The sequence below is a fragment of the Alligator mississippiensis genome, chromosome 3, assembly GCF_030867095.1.
Source record: "Alligator mississippiensis isolate rAllMis1 chromosome 3, rAllMis1, whole genome shotgun sequence".
NCBI classification, from domain to species: Eukaryota; Metazoa; Chordata; order Crocodylia; family Alligatoridae; genus Alligator; species Alligator mississippiensis.
Genome location: NC_081826.1, coordinates 109774551 through 109796718, shown reverse-complemented (window position 1 = coordinate 109796718; position 22168 = coordinate 109774551). Strand labels below are relative to the sequence as shown.

Sequence of the window (22168 nt, the reverse complement as noted above, 5' to 3'; positions counted from 1 at the left end):
TTTCTTATTAGCAGGGATCCTGGTTTTTTCCGATTTTTTAAAAATTGCAAATTCTCTGATTTTAAAAACCCAAAATATGTGATAAAAATTAAAGGCCCCCAACAGCACCTCCCAGTGCTGCTGGTGCCCCGCACCCCCCCCCCCCCACAGCCTCAGCAGCCCTCCTGATGCCCCTCACAACAGCCCCCCAGACCCACAGGCACAGACATGTGCACACACAGACACCCATCCCAGCTGGTAAGTGTGTGGGGGGGGGGAAGGGGCGAGGCAGGGCAGAGGAAAGGGAAGGTGCTGGGGGTGTAGATCAAGAAGTGGGGGGAGCGTGTCCCTGTGCCCACTTCCAGGAGCAGGGCCAGGGGGTTAGGGCAGGAGTGCCACTCTGCGGGCCACACGTGTGAGCTGGCCTGACAGGGGGTTTGCACATGGAGGCTATCACCGCAACTCTGCCACTGCACCCTGTGCTATCATCCCATGGCCACCTGCACAGCTTTGTGAGCAAGTGGTGAAGGGTGCAGCAGCGGCAGTGCAGTGGCAACCACTGTGTGTGGGCCACATATGTGCCATCTGGCTGAGGGGTGGAAAGGGGGGCTTGCATGTAGTGGCCACCACTGCATCGCTGCTTGTGCCCTGCAAATGGCTGCACGGGTCCACAGCGGTGCGGGGTGGTGGCAGCTGCATGCTGGCTGCGGGGGTGGGGGGAGGCTTTGTGGGCAAGTGCTGCCACTGCGGAGCCATGCCTTTCGCCCCTGGATCCTAGAGGTAAGTGGGGCTTGGAGGCTGTGGGGCAGGGCTGGGGAAGCTGGCTGGGGGCTGAGGGAGCGGGGGGTGCTGCTGGCCCCAGGTGGGCTTAGGGCAGGGGTGCCCCTGTGCAGGGGGCTTTACAGGTAAGTGATGCGGGGTACGTATGTTGCCTGGCCAGCTGCCCAGGGGAGGATGGGGCTGGCATACGGCTGGCTGCACAGCTCCGTGGCTGGCACTGCAGCGGTGGTGAGGGATGGTGGCAGGGGGGGGTGGCTTGCACGCGGTGGCCACTGCTGCTTATATGTGGGGCCGTGCCAACGGAGATGGCCTCTGCGTACAAAACCTCCCCGCACCGCTGCTGCCACTGTGGAGCCATGCTTAGAGCTGTGCGGCCAGCCACAGGATGGCAGTGGCAGCGGGGTGGTGGCCGGGCTGCACGCAGCCATCCCCACCACCATCCCACGCTGCGCCGTGGCCGTGGCCAACATCCGCCACTGTGCGGCCAGTGGCACAGCTCCGAGCATGGCTCTGCAGCGGCGCAGGGAGGTTTTGTATGCAACAGCCCTCACTGCTGGCACGGCCCCACAGGTAAGCACCAGTAGCCGCTGTGTGCCAGCAGTGAGGGCCGTTGTGTACAAAACCTCCCCTCGCTGCCGTGGAGCCATGCTTGGAGCCGTGCGGCCGAGCACAGGGGGCAGCGACAGTGTGGTGGTGGCGCGGGATGGTGGTGGGAATGGCTGCATGTGAGCCGCCCCCCCCCCCCCCCCCCCGGTCCCCTATCCCTTGCTGCTGCTGCAGAGCCGGCCATGGAGCTTGACAGCGGGCTGCATGCCAGCCTCCTCCGCCCCTGGGCAGCCAGCTGGGCAACATGTGCGCCCCGCATTGCTTTCCCATAAAGCACCCCCCGCAGACGGGCACCTCTGCCCTCAGCCCCTGGCCCTGCACCTGGCTGTGGTGTGCCACCTGGGGCCATAGCACCCCTTGCTCCCTCAGCCACTTTCCCCAGCCCTGTCCCACAGCCCCAAAGCTGCACTTGTCTCTAGGGGCAAATGGCAACTCCAGGCAGGGCTGGGGATTTCCCACCCTTTCTGCAATTAGCTCTTACAGGCTTGTTCCAGCTTGCAAGAGCTCTTTGCAAAAGGGGAGAATCTGCGGATTTCTCTGCTAAAATGGGAAGTCTGTGTTTTCTCTGATAAAAACAGGGAATCTGTGGTTTTCTCTGTTTTTTCTATGGGAAATGGAAAACTCAGATCCCTGCTTATTAGGTTTTATGGGAGAGCTCTCATTCTCCTCTGGGTTGCAGTCTCCCTGTCATCTCCCATGTCCAGCTGCAAACTGATCATATTGCTACTGCATGATAGTTCAGTTCAGTAACCTTTGCTGACATGGCAAGGTATTTAAGTCTTTCCAGAGTCGGAATACATCAAGGGTCTGATTCACACAGGGCTGCACAGTAATAAAGCAGTTGGTCCCTGGTTTCAGTTTATCATAATGGTCCAATTCAGATTCATTGGCAGCTAACCATCGTTTCCCAAATCTACAGACCCAGGGAGCCAGCAGTCCCATGGTTTGTCTTGAATCCCTTGCTTATCTTACTGAGCTTAATTTAACCATTAGGCTGGTGCAGTCTCTATTGATTACTGCTACAATTGAATGGTTTATGATTTACTTTAATTTATTATTTGGAATGTTGATCAAAGGACCCACCACTTGGAATTGTAAAGTGAAGCCTTAAAATCTTGTTTAAGAGCACAAATATTTTGGGCTATGACAGATGTGCTTTGAAAATAACACAGATGTACGGTGTCAAATTACACTGCTCATGCAGTATCTTTGTTTCAAATTGCAAATGTACCTTGTAGTGTTGGGCATGTGCTTTCAGAAAACCTTGCTGCTTGTAACACAGGAAAAACAAGTTTTTTCAGACTTTGCCCCTTTGAGAATTTGAAAGGAAAATGATCTTAACAGAGTGAGCATTCAACCCTGCAAGACTGCAAATCTATGGGTTATTTTTAACCTAATTACACCAAATTAACGAAAAGCTTAAGACTTTTTGCCTGAATTGAAACTGAGGTTAAATAGACTTTATTTGCAGTGAAACTTCAACCAAAGATATACTTGCTACATTGTGCCATTTAGAATAGTGCCTATGGCACCGATGGTATATTAAAGAACCATGCTTGATTTTCTAAAGCACTGGTTTTTATGAGTTGATGTGAGAGGATATGCAACTATAGAACAGTTCATTCCTTTTTCTTCTTCACCACTCCCACAGTTATGGTGATCCTTTTGGATTGGTGACTATTTAGATGGAACTTAGTTTTCTTATACTTGCTTAACAGTGGCTCATTAACTGCATGTTAATTGAAACTGAAAGTTTGTCAGATGATTCAATTCAGTTACGTGTTAAATGGATTCAGTGAAGTAAGCATTACTGCTGTGATGAAAATCTCTCTGGAATTGATTGTGAACTGATTTGGAGTGATTCAAAGACTTTATCAGTAGCTCTTAAAGATAAGTGTTTTGAGAACTGTTGGAGTTAAGAATGTTCTAAGTAAAACAAATGCTGTTTCCCTCACCTCCTTTCCCTCTGAACAGTCATAAAATGTACCCAGTTCTATTCTGTTCCGTTTCTGAAGTTTTGGGTAGATAAAACATCCTTCAGGTTACAAGTTTGAGAATGGGGAGGGGGGAGGGGAAGAAAATACAAAAAATTTAAAGTCCAGTTTTAGTTCTGTATTTTCAGTATGTAAAAATGTTCAAATCTTTCCCTACAGCAAATCTACTAGTTGTAAGGTTATATGAAATGTTGTTAAAATAAAATGTGCCAAGTTATAAAATAAAAACAGACAGGTAAATCAGGAATACTAAGTTACAGAATTTAGGCTGTATAATTCATCCTGTTATACTTGGGCATTGCAAAGGTCTCTGTTAAGTGAACAATTTACTGTATTTGCTATATGTGCTATAAGAGCTTGTATGTTAGGTTTCAGTGTTGAACCAATTTTTATTGGTGTTATAAACCCTTTGAAAATAGCAGCTTGTAATGGAAACACTGACAGACATTTAACTAGTATATTCTTATCTGGCTCCATTATCTTTGTTTTGGTTAAAGTATTAAATAGCTGCATATTTGTTTATCTCTCTCTCACTCAGAATTTTAACAAGTGTGGATTATTGAGCTGCTCTTTCTTTAAAATGTCATGAACATGCAGCATCAGATAGTTTGTCCAAATTTCACAGTGATGTTTTCAAAGTAAATTGAACTCAGCATCTTATTGCCATGATTTTTCTATACAGCGCATTTAATTTGTTGTATGTCATTATGATGCTAATAATGGAAAAACTTTCCAGAGTTTGCTTCCCTTCTCTTATTTTAAAGTCAAATTTTGATGTTTTGGTACGTTCTTTTAACATAAAATAATAAACCTGGTTTTTCATTTGTCTAATTCAGGTGGAAAGTCGTACCACTGCAATCTTTCTCAAGGACAGACACCGATGATGACATCTCAGGTGGACGAGGTTCCTCAACTTGGAAGCTACAATGCCAGAGAAAGTGATGCCAATGAATCTAAAGCAGAGATACCAGCTTTGATATCTGCACTGGAAAACAAGATCAAAGAGCCCTTTCCAGAATACGAAGATCAGAGATGTTCTCCAGGCTTAAAGATGCCAGCATTTCGACAAAGCCAAGAGCCTCCTTGCTCCAGCAGCATTGCTGACCTTGCTTCCGGCAGGGGCCAAACACCTTCAGACATGGTAACAGATTTGAAAACCTCAGTGGAAATGCAGGCTAGTCACTCTAAAGAAAACTTGCCATGTAGAGAGCACCCCATGGTAGAAAAAGGTGCAGAGGCCCAAGAAATGGTTCTGCTAGATTTGAGTGAGAAATCAACAAGGGATGATTTATGCAATAAGGGTTTTACCTCATCCTTGCAGGCTGCTTTGATTGTCCATCCGTGTCCTTTCTGCAATCACAAGACCTATTACCCTGAAGTCCTGTGGATGCACAAAAGAATTTTGCACAAAGTCAGCTGTAACTCAATGGTTCCTCCATGGGTTCAACAAAATGGATTCAAGAGTATTAAGAACAACATGGTTTTCCTGGCAAGAAATGGACGCACTGGCCCTCCTCCTGTCCTTGGGGGTAAAGAATGCCACCCTTTGCCCATTGCCAGATTTACACGCACTCAAGTGCCAAGTGCGTTGCCAGGATCCAAAAGCAATTCTTTCCCTGTTGGGATGTCTACTAAGCCTGGGAATATGCACCAGTCTAAGGACAGCCATTCATTTGGCCACTGTGGTCCACGGTCATCAGGTCTCGATGGGTACAGGCTGGCCAAATTGAACAATACCCAAGAGCAGTACAGCATAGCAGCACAACAGTCTCAGTTAAAGAGTAAATATGACGTAAACTCCAAACTTATGCAAGCAGGAAGCTTTAACAGAAGCCTAACGCCTACCCAAACAGTCATATATAGACCCAACACCCAGCCTGCAAACAGTAAACAAGTGGAAAAGTATGTGGTTCCCCAAGGAAATGCTGGTTTTACTTCTTCAGGTAAGCACTGTGCATCTGACTCCTTGAAGGCCAAATTCAACCCCCCATCTCAGTATCACCCTCTGTGTAAAACTGAGCAGTACAGTAAACATGAAGAGCCATCGGTGCCTCAGCAGGAATCTCATACAAAGGCTGGGAATGAGATGAGGACATTGGCAAACTGCACAACAGGAGCAAGAGCAAGTCCACTAATGCACTCTCAGCTTAGTGCAGCAGGAGCTTCTCCAGGTTTACACTCCAACAAACAAGAATCAGCATCAGATGATCATGAAAAACGTTTGGACATTTTAAATATCTTTAAGACGTACATTCCAAAGGACCTTGCTTCATTGTACCAAACCTGGGGTGCCAACAGCCCTGCGCTGGATCATGCAGGTAAGGCTGTTAAACGTTTATCCATAGCTGCTGATCGTTCTTTTGTTTTATTATGATCTATCCTATTGCTTTACTGTTTCTTCCTTCACTTGCCTTTTAGTTCCTGGGTAGGTTTAAAATAATTTGCTTATTTCCTGTAGTATTATAGACTTCCCTCTCCCATACTGTGTGACATTTCTATCACAGGTCAAATGTGCTTGGTTCTATCTCTTAAGAGTATTACCATTGCTTTATCCCATTGCTTGAAGCAGGCCAGGGTTACACAGATGTTCTGTTGCACTTAAGAACCTGGTGATGTAGTGTGTGCCAGAACCAGCATAACCTTTTCATGTTGGGCAAAATAAACATCCTCTACGGCTTATTCCTGATGATGTTAGTTAAGAGATTTGTTCAATTTTCTCAGTACAGAATTTTTCCAGGAACAGACAGCGATAATCACACATCAGTGTTCTTTGTCTTTCTAAACAAAGAATCCTAAGACCTTCCTTGTCTATATCTTTCAAAAGAAGAAAGTAGTATTTTCCAAGTGACTCTCTTGGTCTATTTTTGTGCTTAATTTTACAGAGATGTATCTGTCAGATCATGTGGAGATGAAAAGCAAGCCTGTAAAGAGTCAATTGAAAGTTCAGAGGCTAGTTTCTTCTAACTAATTTTACAGACAGGATTCAAAAAAGTAGAATGAATCTCTCTTACCTCTCACTACCACCCCTTATGAAATCCTGTTGAGTTTTAAAATTAACTGCCACCCTGTATTTCTCCAACTTTCAGCCAGATGTTTCTTGTGCTAATAAAAATTAAGGAGTAACCTTAGTTTCTTACTGTTTTGGGGGAGCAGAGGGAGGACAAAACAACCTCCTCTCCCTCTTCCCTCCCCACACAAAAGAAAGAAAAAATATCCCACAACCCTAGGTCATAATTTTTTTTTTGTAAATCTTAAGATTTTATTCTACACTCTTCTTTCAGAAGGAACAGTATAGCATCAATCTTTTTTGGAATTAATTTCACATAAACAGAAACTCTTTTGTCATATCTTTACTCTAGAAACTCAGGATTTTCACTCCTGCAGCTGAAAGCTGCTAAGGCATCATCTAATAAGGGAGAAGGTGGTGTGAAGCTTTCTGTTTTTATTAAATGGAGGGTAAGCAAGAGTTAGTTTTCAGATTTTTATAAATAAAAAAACAGGATGGCTTTAGCTAGGGAAGACTAGAATATAAGGGTAATTTTGCTGGAGTGCTTGTATATACATGAAATTTTTGGCAGCTAAAGGGTGAGAAGGGACAGAGAATTCATACTGGTTGGTCAGGGTTTTTCTAGGAGGTCTTTTGGGGGGGCAGGATGGCAGCATATGGCAGGTCTGCTGAGGAAATAGCCTGTGAGGTGCACATCTTAGCCAGCCTGTTGTCAGTTTTGCACGATCAGTTGATGATTAATGATACTGACCTTTGCAAAACATTGTGTGATCTATGGATGAAAAGTGCTATGTAAGGGCTAGGTGTTATTTATTATTCTTGTTGTTAATTGGCTGATGCCTCCTTCAGTTGGCCAGAGTCTGTGGAAGTTAACAAAAAGTGGCACAAAGCAAACAGGGAGCAGAGACATTTCCTGTTTCCAGGAATGCATGGTTCTTCTGCAATTTTTGCTTCCATTGTCAGGTATTTCTCATGCTGCACTTGGGGCATTCAATAAAACATTTCCACTATTACAGATACTAGCTGTTAGTTCCACCAAAGTCTGTAATTCCCTTTTGTGCCTTTTGATATTTCTTGCTTTAACTTGAAACTGGTTGTAGTGGCCAGATTTTAGGATTTTGTGGCCTGGTTTTCATGCAGCCTCTGAATAGATTTCTTGATTGCGTTTTGTATACAGCTTACAGGTCAGTGCTGCTGCTTCTAATCAATTGGTATGATACTCTATATTTTTCATAGCACTAAAATAAAATTGCTGCACCTGAAAGGGATAGATTCTACCTACTAGAATAATATAGCAGGCTTGTCTCAATTCTACCCATAATTGCTGGCAATCCTAGAATTAGCTCAGTGAGTCTTTGCTGCTTATCTATTATGCAGGCAAGTTTTCATTTTGCTAAGCTGTATCTTACTGCCATTACAACAAAACAAGAGTTCTAAAAGTTGCATGATTTTTTTCCAACCTACACATTCCATACAATCTTAATTCTAGATATAATAGTAATGCATTTCATGCAAAGCACCAGCTTTAATCCATACAGAATGTTCCGTTTTAAGTGTTACATGTGTGGTGCTTGTTTCCATGGTTCAAATTGGCTGGAAGTATTCTTGAGGCCAGTGCACAGTTTTGTCTCATGCTAGTTATGCAGTTCCTTGGAGAGAAGATTGCAAGTACTTCTGCAGTGCTGACAGTAGATATTAGATCTTCTACAGCAGTGGTCACCACCTGGTGGATCCCAATCGACTGGTCAATCCCGGAGCCTCTGACAGTCTATCTCAGTCTGGGGAGGCGTGTGTGTGCTCAGCATCCACGGACTGACAGTCAGAGACTCCATGATTGGGAGCGGCTGGATGCACATGCGGAGCAGTCAGGACGCAGTCCAGGAGAGGCAGCGGGACCCACGTGGTGGGCTGAGCCATGCCCCCTGCCATTAGGGCTGGGCCAGGTGAGTGGAGTGATCCGCTTCTGTGCCCTGCTGCCCTTTAGTCAGGGAGGGGATGGGGCGGCAGGAGCAGGGTTGAGTGGGGCCCTGGCAGAGCCGGGGGAGAGTCAGAGTCTGGGTGGCTGGTCTAGGTGTGCGGGGGCCTCCCAGGCTGTATGCACCCCGGTTGAGGCCCAGGGGCCATGTGCCCTCCTGCTGTTGATGCATGTTGGGCTTTGCGCCCCAAGCCCCGGGCACACATAGGGTGGGGGTGGTGCGGCCCCTGGGCCTCTGCTGGGGTGCATGCAGTGGCAGGAGCCCCCTGTGTGCCTGGACAAGCCACCTGGGCTCTGACCCAGCCTGGCTGGGGCCCCACTCAGCTGTTGGCAGGGGGCACGGGGGCATAGGCAGTGGAAAGGGTGCTAATGGGGCTTAGCCCCCACCCACGTGGGGCAGCAGTAGGGCTGAAAGGCAGCCAGGCCGTGGGCTTCAGGAGGCTGCCGTTGGGGTGGGAAGAGGCGCATGCAGCAGTGACGCGGAGAGTGGAGCAGGGGTTGGTGCTGCACGGCCGGGGCAGGTGCAGGACAGAGCCGTGAGTGGCTCATCTGGGGGAGGCACAGGGAGAAGGTGAGACACAACCCAGGAGGGCACAGGGGGTGTATGCCCCCAGATCTGCACATAGGGTGGGGCGGGGCGGGGTGGGCTGGGGCTGGGGTGACGCCAGGCTCAGCTCTTTGGCCACGTGGTGGTGCTGGGAGGAAGTAGGAGGGCTACAGTGAATTTTTGGGTGCCTGCAGCCCTCCCTGTAGCCCTGCTCCAGCACCGCCACCGCTGCTGACCTTCCCCAGGGGCAAATCTGGGGACATGCGCCACCCCATGCCCTTCTGGGATGTGATGAGCCCCCAGAATCTCTGTCCTGTGCCTGCCCCAGCTGTGCAGTGCCAGCTCCTGCTCCACTCCTCCCTCTCCCCCACCACTGTGGGCGGGGCAGATCAAGGCTCCAGCTGCGAGTGGAGTGGGGCACAGGCAGGAGCAGGGGCTTGGAGGAATGGGGGATAATCGGAGGCCTGGGAGGCATGTACCCCTGGGCCTCCTTTTGTCCCCCATTCCTCCAAGCCTCTACTCCTCCCTGTGCCCTGCTCCCCTCACCGCTGGGGCCTCAATCTGCCCTGCTGCCCCAGGGCCCCTTTCCCCTCCCCCTGCCCCTTCCCCCACAGATTTATCTGCTAGGGGGTGCACCCCCAAAGTATTTTTTCTCCTTCTGCCTCAATCTGCCCCTCCTTTCCCTCCGCACAGACTGACCTGCGGGGTGGGGAGGGGGAGAGGCGAGGCAGAAGCGTAGGGTAGATCTTGGGTTGCTTTTTCATTCAAAAAGTGATCTACCCAAAAAGGTTGGAGACCACTGTTCTACAGCATGTTCACTGGATCATGGCTTAAGAAATGGTTTCTTTTAGTTTGTGTATTTGAGGAGCTCATTTTTCCATTTTATTATCTGTAGCATGATAGTATGGAATGATTTGTTATAGGAAGGGGTGTATCTGTTGTCCTGGCCTTCCTGTGTGTCCAGAGTTCAGGCTTCTGAGTTCAGAGTTTTCACAGGAAAACCCAGATACTCACTTTTATTGGCATGACCTTGATTTCCTAACATCCCTTTTTGTTTCAGTGGACTTACCCTGACAGATAGTCATTGTCTTCTAGCAACAGCGTCCATTAATTCTAAATCCCTAAAATGCATAAGCTTATGATTTTTTTTTTTGAGGGGGGTGGGGGGAGGGGTTGTGGGTTTTTTTTAAGAATGACAAATGTTTGGAAATATTCCAGTTCTCTCACTTGCTTTTTAAAGAATAGCTATAAAGCAACATGGAGGCATTAAATGAGTTCTTAAGTTGTGTGTTCATGTCTATCTGGTTATCTGGGAAAATTCAAGCTGTTTTGGAGGGCAAAAAACCAAACAAAACCTTTGCTGTACTTTTTGTCTTGGAAATGTTGTCATGTTGAATGGCGAAATCACCATTTGTTTTTAATATATTGCAAGCTCTAGCCTTTTAGCATCCTCCAGTTGAGCAGTATGTAAAACATTTAAACATATAATGTACCCTTTGCTGTTTAAAATCTTCATTTTTAGGGTGACTTAATATATCTTCCCCCCCCCCAATACTAAAATGTCAGAAAAGTTCAGTTTTTGGGGTGGCTACAAATATTATTTGCAGACAGTAGACTATTTAAAAAAAAAAGAGAGAGAGAAAAAGAAATCAAACATCCTTTCAGATGTGGAGTTTGAAAGTTGTACAGAGGTGTTGAATCACCACTTTTCTAAAAGGCTAAAATATTGCCACCCAGATGAATGTGGTCAGTAGCTACACCAGTGATTCTCAGCCAGGGTTCCACAAGATCCTTTGAAGGGTGTTACAGAAAGCATGAGGAGATAAACGAGATGTGAGGAGATATACTTAGCATGTAAGGGCAGGCTCAAGCTCTAGGTAGCAGGAGATAAGCCAGGGGTGGGCAATTATTTCAGGTGGAGGGCTGCTTACTGAGTTTTGGCAAGCTGTTGAGGGCTGTGTGACAGGTGGCCAGGGGCAAATAAATATTAATTTTCTAAATTTTTTAGGGGTCCTGTGGGCCAGATAGGCCTGGTGGGCCGCATCTTGCCCGCAGGTCGCATTTTGCCGACCCCTGAGATGAGCAGATAAGGGCAGGCCCAAGCTCAACCTGCTTGGCCATTCCCTTGGTCCCACAGCCTTGTCCCTCTGCAAATAGTAAAGTACTGTAATAAGGAAATTTGTTTCTGAAATGGGGTGCTGCTTAGATCACAGAAGTTATAGAGGGATGCCCTGAGTCTAACAAAGAGTGCCTGGAGTTCTAAAAAAGGTTGAGAACCATTGAGCTACATGGGGTCTCTTGACTCCAGAGTCCTTACTCCAACAGCAAGCCTAACCATTTCTTTAGGCTTGGACCAGAGTAATTGCCAAAATTACCTTTGGGGATCATCTAAAGCAGTGGCTCTCAACCTTTTTTGTATCAGGACCCATTTGTAAACATTGATGGCCAGATTGAGGCCTCTGCGGTGAGGGAGGGAGTGGGGCTGGGGCACGTGCTGCCCAGCCAGAGTGGGGTGCAAGATGGAGCCATAGCTCATCCAGGTGACTGGGGGGAGGGGGACCCTCCCGCCCTTGCATGCACCCTAGGAGGGCATGGGGGGGTGCCCCTGGATCTGTGTGCGGGTAGGCTGCTGTTGCAGGCTGGGGCTGGGGGTGGGGCAGTGCCAGGCTCTTCCCAGTGTGGGGTTGGGCCAGGCTGTGCTCAGGGCAGGTGGCAGCAGCACTGGGAGAGATCTATGGGGGAGTGGGGGCCCAAAATTCACCGTAGCCCACCCAAGCCCCCTCCCAGTGCTGCCACTGCCTGTTCTGAGCGCAGCCTGGCCCAACACATACGCTGGGAAGAGCCTAGTGCAGCCCCAGGCCATCTTGCCCCGCAGGCAGATCCAGGGGCACATGCTCCCTGTGCCCTTCTGGGGTGCACGCAGGGTGGGACCCCTTCCCCCCACATCGCCCGGATGAGCCGCTTGTGGCTCCATCCCGCACCCCGCCCTGCCCTGGCTGAGCAGCACCTGCCCTAGCCCCATTCCCCCTCTCACCATGGGGACATCGATCTGCCCCCCCTGCCACACCCCTTTCCTCCTTCCACCTCTTCCCCCACACCAGACTTACCAGCTTGATGCTGGTCTCCAAGCTGTCAGGCTGTGCTCCTGGCCCCATGCTTGTTGCAGCTGTGCACATGCACGGGGCATTTATTCGCCATGTTATCAGGCAAAAAGAAGCCGATTTCCAATACAGTCCATTTTCCCTATATTGGCCAATCCAGTATGGGACCGATGTATCGGTACACCTCTAAAAATTATCTTTTTGTTGTTGTTGTTGTAGTAGTTTTCAGGCCACAGTAGCAAGATGAGAAGCCCTAACAAGGTCAGAGTGCTCTTGTAGTAGGCATCAAGATTGAATTCTTGCTCCAGCCATCATATAGAGGAGATTCCCAAAGATTGGGAGGAGAGTATTACCTCTGTTTTACTGAGGGAGAATTCAGACAGAGTAAATGCCTCTTCAAAGGGAATCCAAGAAGTCGGTGCCAGAGCTGGAATTTGGAAAACCTGAGTTCAATTCCCATGCCAGTGTCTAGTATCTAGACCATCCTTCCTACCTTTATATCAGTTGTGTTTTTACTTAGTCATAAAATTAGTGGTTTATCAAATAGAAGCTCTGATCTTGGGGAGAAAAACGTATTAGGGTCCCTTTATAGCATTTTGTTTATCTTTGGTTGGGATTGCTTCAGTAGTTTCTCTGGTTGAATTGGGAGAAAGATGCTATAAGGATTTTTTTTTTTTTTTTTTTTTAATAGCCAGTTAGAGTTTACCATTGCTAGAAAATCTGCTTTCATCTTCTGTACCTTATGGGGCAAATCCTGCACATTTTATTTATATGCAACACTCATTGAAACTGGTGGGAATTTTATGTGCTTGGTGACCAGAATTTGTCTTTAAAGAGCCAGTACAGTTCTGTGTTCTGTCTCTAGAAGCCACTTGTTGGAAAAAAATATACGTATTAAATTATGTAACCTGTACTGCCATCTGGAGGTGGTGTTGTAATAGAAGAAAATGCTGGTAATAAGACTTTTGAAATTAATTTTAGAATGACCTTTCCTTTTTAGTTTATTTCTCACTTATATTGTGGTCAGATCCTAGAGGTTGGAGCCCACTGCGATGGGTGATGCACAAAAATACTAAATGACAGCCTTGTGCTGTCATTTCCTTGTCCTTTCACTTTCTAGGTGTAGCACAAAAAGTATATATATTTTGGAGATGTTCTCTGACTTGTTCCAATTGACTTATAAGCTGAATTTACATTTTAAAGCAATTGTCATTTTTTTGCTAGATTTATATTTTTCTTTCTTTATTTTAGGTGTGCGGGCACATTCAAATGCACGCACGCACACATGCGCGCACACATGCGCGTACTTATGCGCACACACTCTCTCTGAAACTTCACTGACAAACCCCTGAGAATTTACCTTAAAAGCCAAGATATTCCTATGGCAAATGAAAACATCAACTCTTTCCTTCTGAGGGCTTCTTACCAAAATAGAAAAGCCCAATAAAAGTCAAATGTGTCTTTTTTGATCAGCAGCAAAAAGACAAAGACCAGCCCTTTAAGTCAAATACTGTAAACTGACCTTTGGAAAAAAAGGAGAGGTTTGAGTAGTTTTCCACAAATGCTAATGGCCTAGAAAACATGTTTACCAAGGGCTGGTAGGAGGCTGCTGTGTTGCTACTAGCTCAAAATGTCCGGAATGACACTTTCATTCACAGATGTCTTTCGTCTGTGCCTCAGAGGTCTGAGGTCAAAGCAGCACCGGCAGGCAGGTAAGCAGGGGCTAAAGGTTTGATCAGTTTGTGATGGCTCCACTCACTCTGCATTTGTCTCTAAGGTATTGCAGCCCGGGGGGGACAGTCGAGCTCTGGTTCTACTCACTTCCTATTATCCATGTGACTTGTCTCCGCCACGCTGGAGTCACTTTGATTTGCCTGATGTACTGCTTGACAAAGCTGGGTGATGGCTGAAAAGTGGATCCAGCTGCTCTGAAAAGCGCACACCTGACATGCCAGTCCTGGTGCGGGCACATCATGGGGAGCATTTTTTAATTCAATGTAATTTATGCATTCTTGCAGTCCTGTGTGTGCCTGGCCTGTCAGCCTGTGCCTAGATGAAGGCTGACAGTTGTCATCCAGGGCCTGAAGGTAGCCTCACATAATGACACATTAGACATACTAATGATGTTTTCTTCTGGCATAATGTTTTCTTCTCAACTTTCCTCTCTCCTCTCCACCCCCTCCCCTCCCCTCTCTTCCCCTCCCTTCCCATCAACCACAGGGATGTTTAGGACACAAACACGCCAAGGAGACTGTGTCTGCATAGAATGTGGGAAATGCTTTAACCAACCCAGTCACCTTAGGACTCATCTGAGGTCCCACACAGGTATCTTTTTCACACCAGTTCTTTGTTCCTTTTTTAATCCAACTAACAAAAAGTCAGACTTATTTTTACCTCCCATGCTAACTTGAATAATTTCAATGCCCTATATCTAATACCAAGGAGTTTTCTTTTTTTATTATTATTGCTCCTGCTCTACATACACTCAGCACCTAATTTTTTTGCCTCCATAAAATAGCAGTGCATTTGAGATAAGCTTGTTTGCAAATGTTTTACTTTAATTAGAGAGTAGGATACTTAGAAATGAATATGCTAATGAATTCTGTTGCCACCAGCACAAATTGAAATCAAAGTACCCCTTTCAGCAGAACATGAGGCTTTGTTTTGCCTCAGCATTGCTATTGAGTGAAGCAGTTAGTATGAAATGAGATTCCCCAGACTGGTCAGTTAAAAATTCTAAAATCTCTATCAGCCATTTTTAGTCTAGAATAGTCAGCCATTGAGAACACAGCGAACCAAAGCTACCAATGTCAAGATACTTCATGAGCATTACATGAGACAAGGAGACTAGCGGGTTCTTTTTGAGAAGTGTGAATGATGCATACATAAGCCAGTCTGATGCAAAATGACAGAGGCCAAATGGTAAGTAATGCAAGAAGAGGGTCCCTTTACACATACACTGATAATTAATGTTGTCAGTGATTGCTTTCTTCAGCACCGAAGTCTGAATTAAAAAGGGCAGTGCCCCTAGGCTGCCATTAGCACACTCTCTTACAGAAGTGTTACGGTAAATTGGTATTTTCCGGCCACAGGCTAGTAGCTGGTGTCTTTTTTTGAATGTGGTTAATCTGTAATGGTCTCAAATAATGTACACACACTAACGAAGCTTGAATGTTCATCTGTTAACAAGCCCCCTTGTTCCCACAGTGGTATTTGAGTCTAATGGACTCCGAGGTACTGAAGTTCACACCACCTCCGCAGATGCCCCAAAACAAGTATGTTTTACAATTAATTGGGTGTTTGGTTGTTAATGTGGTAGCTGGGAAAAAGTTGCACAGTGATACTCATCAGTAAAGCACTGACTGTTTTATAACAAATGTGTGAATAATAATAGTGTTCCTTGATTTTCAGATCCTAAACTTTTTTAGCATTTTATCAGTCTGTTACATGCAGAAGCCAGTTAATTGTAGGTCAGATAGTTCGTGTTTAAGTAAAGCTGTTAATGGTGTCCTGGGTGTGGGTGGGAAGGGTAATTGTATAATGCACAATGACACATAAATGCAAGAGAGTATTTTAAGAATTGCAAGATAGTATTTTAATATTTTCTTTTGCAAGTAATAAGTTATCCTCTACAAAATGCAAAAAACACTGGGTCTGTGTTTTTCTGAAGAGTATTCCTATCATGGTATCCTGTAGCTTATCTCTTTGAAAGACTCTTATCTTTCAGTTACTGTGGACTCTGTGTGGTGGTGTGCTTTTCTGTTTCTAATATACTGTGTTTCCTATCTTGATAAACACTTTCAGTTTTCTGAATTAGATTTTATATAGCAAATCAAAGCCATTGCATATAAAATAATGAAACAAAAATTGAGATCACTGCTGATCTTTGGAGAGAGAATTCTTAACAGACTTTCTTCAGTGTTAGTACACAGGCTCCAGGACGTACCTTTGCACAGGTGGTTGTTATTCACACCATGGGCTGTCCTTGAATGGTTTTTTCTTTTTACTCTTGTCTACTCTTTTTTAGGTTGCATTTAATTGCCACTATATTTTGTGCCCGCTCCCATCCCCCCCAAACCTCCCAGTCCAACGGGGAGCAGCTGCAAACTGTGTGGTACACACTTAAATGTGTAATTGGATGCAACTTCATACTTATTCTGAGTGGGGACCTCTGCTGAAATCTAAAAGTGCCTATAAACATGCTCAGCGGGGGAGGACATTTTAATTAGAGCAGTTCTTGGAGAGCTGCTCTAGTTAAAATGGGGCAGCATCATGTGGATTAAGCCCCTACACATTTAAAAAGGGCCACAGGGCGCTTTACCTAAAACTCATTCGATGAGCTTTCGTTAAAGCACCCCAGTGGTCATTTTTAAGCCTATGGGGGCTTATACATGTGATGCTGTGGCGATGCTAGGGTGTTCCACTTAGAACGCATTGGAGCATGAGTATAGGCAGCCTTTGGGTTTGGATTGGATCCTTAATCATCATCACCAGATACCATCTCAGAAATCAGTTAATATATTTTTCCCTTCACAAAAGCTGTTCAGAATTTCTTCCATTGGATTGTCTTAGTTCCCACTTGCCTGTGGAGTAAATGTCCAGGGACCTTTGGAAACCCAGTCCTTTGTACAGTGATGTATTATGTCACCATCCATCCATTGGACTGACCAAAGACTTTCGTTAAAAAAAGCAACAACCAAACTGTCTTTAGTGTTAATCAGTTCCATAATGACTAAAAGCTACAATGACCAAATAACCACTTCTTCTAGCATATGCACTGGGTGTAGTGCTCAACCTATGTTCCATTGGAAAGGTATGAATATCACTTCACCACAAACAATGGTATTTCTATGAGCATTATAGGCAGAGGCATCAAGGATCAAATGGGTCATAGAGACTCAACTTTTAAAAGAGTGCTCAACATGTTGTTGTACTGGTACTGCAGAAATGCTGCAGCCTATGTTGCCTTTGGTCTTCTGTCTGCAAGATGAGCACTGTTAGTTTAATGGCTTCACAGTAGAAATTTCAGGAAAAAATATTAAATATCTCTCTGCTGTACCTCTAAAAGGGGTATTTATCAACAAAGAACAAGAGTAAAGACACAAACAAACTCTTGAAATTATTTTTAACCTTAAGACTGTATCCACCCTTCATAAAATCCTGGTTTTCGTCAGAAGCCTTCCCACCCAAGTACTTTAATGAGTTTATATATAAATTATTTTAAAAGTAAATAAGTTTATTTAACTAGTGCAATCGGGAGCTTTTGCTAAGATCTCATAAATTTATTAATAGTAATTTAGCAAATGTAAGCATCTTTAAAATGTTCCTGCCATTGAATCTATTTACGTTTGACTAGGCCCATGTATAGATGAGATCAAAGATTTTTTAGAACAGTGTTTTTCTGAACGAAAAAAATAGGAATGGCATTGGAAGTAAATTTTAAACTATTGTAAAACGGAGGCAAATTGTAAAAATGTGTCATTTCTAGCTTATGGTAGCTTTGGTAACATTATCTTTGATTCTTTTTGTACTTTCCATTATGTTGTTTTTGCAATAAATTTATAATCCTGTCTTTGAAAATTTACAGCCTAAAATTGTCCATGGCAAACTTAGTTGGCTGTTGTAGTCTTATTCCATGTTAGTCTCTCTGGTATAACTGGTACAGAGGACTGTTAGAGCTGTAGCTGTGCCAGTTTCTAAGTCAGGTGCCATTCTCTGCCTCTTCCTAGAACCTTCAGAATGTTCACTGTTAGCAGCTGCTAATTTGCTGCTGCTTTGTCATATCCTTTAATTTCAGCCTCTGTCTCATTTGGTCGTTGTCCCTGTCAATTAACATTAAAACATCCAATTGTCTGTTGTTTTCCTTTGTCTGTTGTTTCTGTTAGTGTATAGTGACTTTATACTCCCCTTCCCCTACCTCCCTCCACCCCCAAGGGGAGTAACCCTTAGGTTTTACAAAGATAATTATTTTCTTTTGACTTGCAACTTGAGGGGAGGGTTAGAAACATAGGAACTACCTTAGACTGAGAACAATGCCTCTAGCACTCTAACATAACTATTTCCCAGTTAAAACATTGTCACTCTGTGTCTTCATTTCTTTTCTTAATTGGGGACAGATCTATTCAAGAGAGTTTACAGTGTAAAGTCAGTTCAAGTTACAGCAGTGCCATGCACATGCTTCCAGCAAAAAAACAATAGCGATCACTTAAATAGCTTTAGAATAAAGGTTTTTCACATTAAGGGAAAATGATTCATTTAATGTATTGTTGCCATCATACAGGTAAGAAATCTTCCCTTGAGCAGTCCCTTAAAGAGTGAAAAAATGTATATCCGCGTAAAGACTATACATCACATTTCCCCAAATCCCTCCGTATTCAAAGAAAGAAAGAAAGAAAGAAACCTACCCTTTTCCCCTATAAAAGAAGGCTGGGTAATCAAAATTCCCAAACAAGACACTTTCCCAAATACCATAGTAAAACTATTGCAACTTGTCAGAGAATACTTAAAGCATTTTCGAAACAAGTCTAAAATGAGTTACTTAAAATTAGGAATCAAAACCCTTATTTAGTCACCTATGTAAGAGGCTAGTTTAATGTAATGAGCACCCACACAGGCTCAGTGAAGGTACAGATGCTATATACCACTGAAGATTGTATCCACCCAAGTTTGACAGTTGTGGCCCTGGGCTATCTATTATATGAATTCTTTATTGGGCCATATATTTATATGGATTCTTTGTCTCATCTGCAACACAGAAAAATAACAAATAGGAAATAATTGAACAGATAAAAAGCAAAGTCACAATATTCGTTCTTGCTTCCTCTCTGTTTTTACATGATTGGCATCTAAAAATTGATTTATTTTCACCAAATATACTTCCTACGAGCTCTAGCATAGCTCCTAGGCTTCTTTGAAGGATAGAGAATGCTCATTACATACCCGGACTCAATACAGGGAGCACAAACTCATGCAGATTTACTTGAAATGCTGCCATATTAAACACATTGAATATTCTAATTATTTTTATAAATGCTAATTAGCTAAATATATCCATAATTAAGTTTGCATATTCCACAATGAATATGTATTCTCATTTGGAATACACTAAATAGCATTTCAAAGACATGATTCAATAAGCATGAACTCTGGGAGCACAGGCCAATCATGTCTGGGTACAGGACAGTCATTTCACTGTTGGAACAATCACTGTGACTGAAGACAGACTTTGCCATAGTATTGTGACTCCAAAAGCAAGGGACTCCCAACGCAACGAGTGAAAGAAATTTACAAGGACTTCAGCTAAAACCTTATTCCTTAGCATTGCAATCAAAGGCCAAAATCCCAGTGAGTTCAGCAGCAAAGGAACGGAATTGTGGTTTGCTTTAAAAATGGCCACAGTTATTGTTGGTAATTTTGTGGCTTGAATCCATCCCTTTTCACCTTTCTAAAAAAAACCTTTGTTTGGATCCAGTTGTGTTCAGATTCCACCCCCCTGTCTCTATGCTCAGAGATTGTTGAAATAAAATGTTCTAGAAAATTGTAAAGGGGAAGCACCTATTCTTGATACAGTTTACAAGATGGTGGCAGAGATGACCCCTCACTTAATTGGCAGTATGCAAATGAAGCCAAGTAACAATGCATGGTGGAAAAACATATCTGCCATTGGCACCTTGGAAGTCTTTGTCCTGCAGTTCTTGTTGTTCTACAACGCACACTTTATAAGTGGAAATATTATAATGAATGCAGTTCTTGAAATCCTTTTAATTTAAGAGAAATGTTAAAAGCAGGCTTTATATGGAAGTGTGTGTGTGTGTGTGTGTATAGATAGGCTTTATTAAGACAGCATAACCAAAAGCCTTCTATTATCCCCACCATAAATGTTTTAACAGTTTCCTATGATGTTAAGTAGTTATTCTCATAATGCAGATTGTCAAATTTTTGGAAATAAATGGATTGTAAGGACCAAAGGGAAAAGGTTGTATATGTTACCAGGGTGTTTTTTTGTCATTACCTTTTACCGTGTATTTATATTCCTTGTTACAGTACCATATTTCCTGGAGCAGCCTAGGAAAAATATTCAGATAAAAATATTAAAACTATTGACTATTAATTTTTTCTTTTACATTTCGGATTCGAATAGTGTCAGCTACAAGTCCTATTTTTTGACATTGTGCTCACATATGAAATGTTGTGTCCCAGTTCCTTGCTGAGTTTCTGTTAAAGACCATGATTAATAGTTCATTTCTCATTATTGCAAATGTTATTTTTAAGTAGTTATGCTGAGAACAAGAATTCCATTAATCAAAATAATAGATAAAGAACAAATAAATGGCAACCTAATTTGTCTCATTCATACATATAGTGATTATAATACAAACAATCAAGGAATCATGTAGGTTGCTGTTCTATAATGTGCGTATTCCGTATGTACGGTATATCTTTTAGTTTACAAATATTACAGATGAGATCAATGAATGAAGCTCCTGTCTCAACATTTTTCTATTAGCCATGCAACTGGAAAGGGATCTCTTTTACATGGATAGTTACTACTTCATTGCAATGGTTTTCAGAAACATAAAACTGACTTATTCAAATATTTGTAATCTGCTTGCAATCCCCTGTCATATCCTAGCCAAACTTGTAAAAGTCCTAACCATAAAATTTTGGACATTATACTGCTGAAACAAAGCTGTTTTAAGTTGTGTTTAATGAAGACGTCATTCCTGTAAACTTAGCTATTTTCTTATAAGTGAAAGAAGAAACCACCACTTTAAATGATAAAGCTCCTTCTTCAGAAAAAGTATTCCCATCCCCAGAGCACGTGTACCATACACCAGCTGAGGCAGTATGTAATTTAAGAGCCAAATTTTCAACAACAGCTTTTAATATCCTGCTTCCAAATTGTAGGTACACCCATTTTAAACAAATAGATTGATTGATAGGCATATGCAAATGTACATGAATAGGCAGTTTTGTCAGCACATTGTTGCAGGCATAAAGTCAAATACTTTTCTAAGATTAAGGGTGCAGGCAGAAATGAAAATTTTCATCCAATCTGGTTTAAATGCTTCCTGCAAAGCTTCTCAGAGCTGCATTTCTGTCTGTGCCCTAAATAAAAAGCACTGGGGTTCTCTAAGTATACTAGTGCTTTCAAATGGCAATATCACCTTATTTTCAGTCTGGAAAGACTGTATTCACCTCCAAAAGTTTGAAACCTCCTTCTTAATGATGGAAGAAATAATTTTTAAGATATTTTCTTTGCCCTTCTACTTATGCACCCTTCTGCTGTTCCTCTCAGGCAAAATTGTACTTTCACATTTGTTATGTGTTTCAGTTGAGCACTGAAGGCTACAATTTCCTCTCAGTTATGCAACTGTAGGAAAAGATGGCCCTCAGCAGTGGTCTTCTTAAAAGCAATAGTTAAGGGAGTTCTTCTAACTTGGTCTCTTCAGAAATGAATTTCCACCCCTTCCTACCCACTACCAGTGCCCTGGTCCCCATTGTACTTTTATTTCCTGTAGTAAGATGAGAACCACTTTCATGTTGCTCTGCTACTGGAGGTGCTCCATTTGTGTGTGGATATCTATAGGACCTGTAAGGCAGACCTTTTTACCATGCACTAATTTGGAAATTGGTCTGACAGAAATTATCCCTAATTATGCCCTGAAGCCAGGATCCTTTTTCAGTTTTTACGTAGTGAAACTAGGGCAGTATTCTCCCCTCACCCCAGCTCCACCCCGCTTTGAGCACAAAGAATCTACACCGCTCTCCCATGTGCATCTAGGGCTGATTCAATACAAGAGGTTTTAATGATGAATGCCTCCTCTTGGAATTGTGGCTCTGTCTCTTAGGCATGATCTAGCTGTGCAAAAATGTAAAACATCTTTCTTAGTTTACTGCAGGAAATTCAGCATCCAACTAAGGAAGTTTTATCACATCTCTCATTCAGTTACTGTTTCCTACATTTCAAATATACTGCAGTCTGTGCAGAAGCTTTTTTTTCTTTAATTTTGTTGCAAATCTTTCCAACTTTAACCAAACTTTGACTGGTAAATGTCATGAATCTTGGGCCAGGTTTAATTAGGAATTTTCTAAATCTATTAAGAAAAGAGATACACTTAATACATTATGTCAACCAGAGCTGGGCTTTCTTTAGCTATTTCCAGGGCTGCCATAGGC

The 22168-nt window shown here is 43.5% G+C and overlaps 1 protein-coding gene across 4 annotated transcripts in view; it reads left to right on the top strand.

Annotated features, from left to right (window-relative positions):
• The window catches only part of ZNF516 (zinc finger protein 516), a 194390-nt gene that overhangs the window by 168369 nt on the left and 3853 nt on the right, over window positions 1-22168 (top strand). For 3 of the 4 annotated variants that reach the window (XM_059724283.1, XM_006266120.4, XM_019490439.2), the window contains 3 exons: window positions 4196-5677; window positions 14210-14314; window positions 15197-15264. In XM_059724283.1, coding sequence (XP_059580266.1) covers window positions 4196-5677; window positions 14210-14314; window positions 15197-15264 — 1655 coding nt within the window. The remainder of the gene's footprint in view (window positions 1-4195; window positions 5678-14209; window positions 14315-15196; window positions 15265-22168) is intronic. The other variant, XM_059724284.1, reaches the window with a different exon arrangement.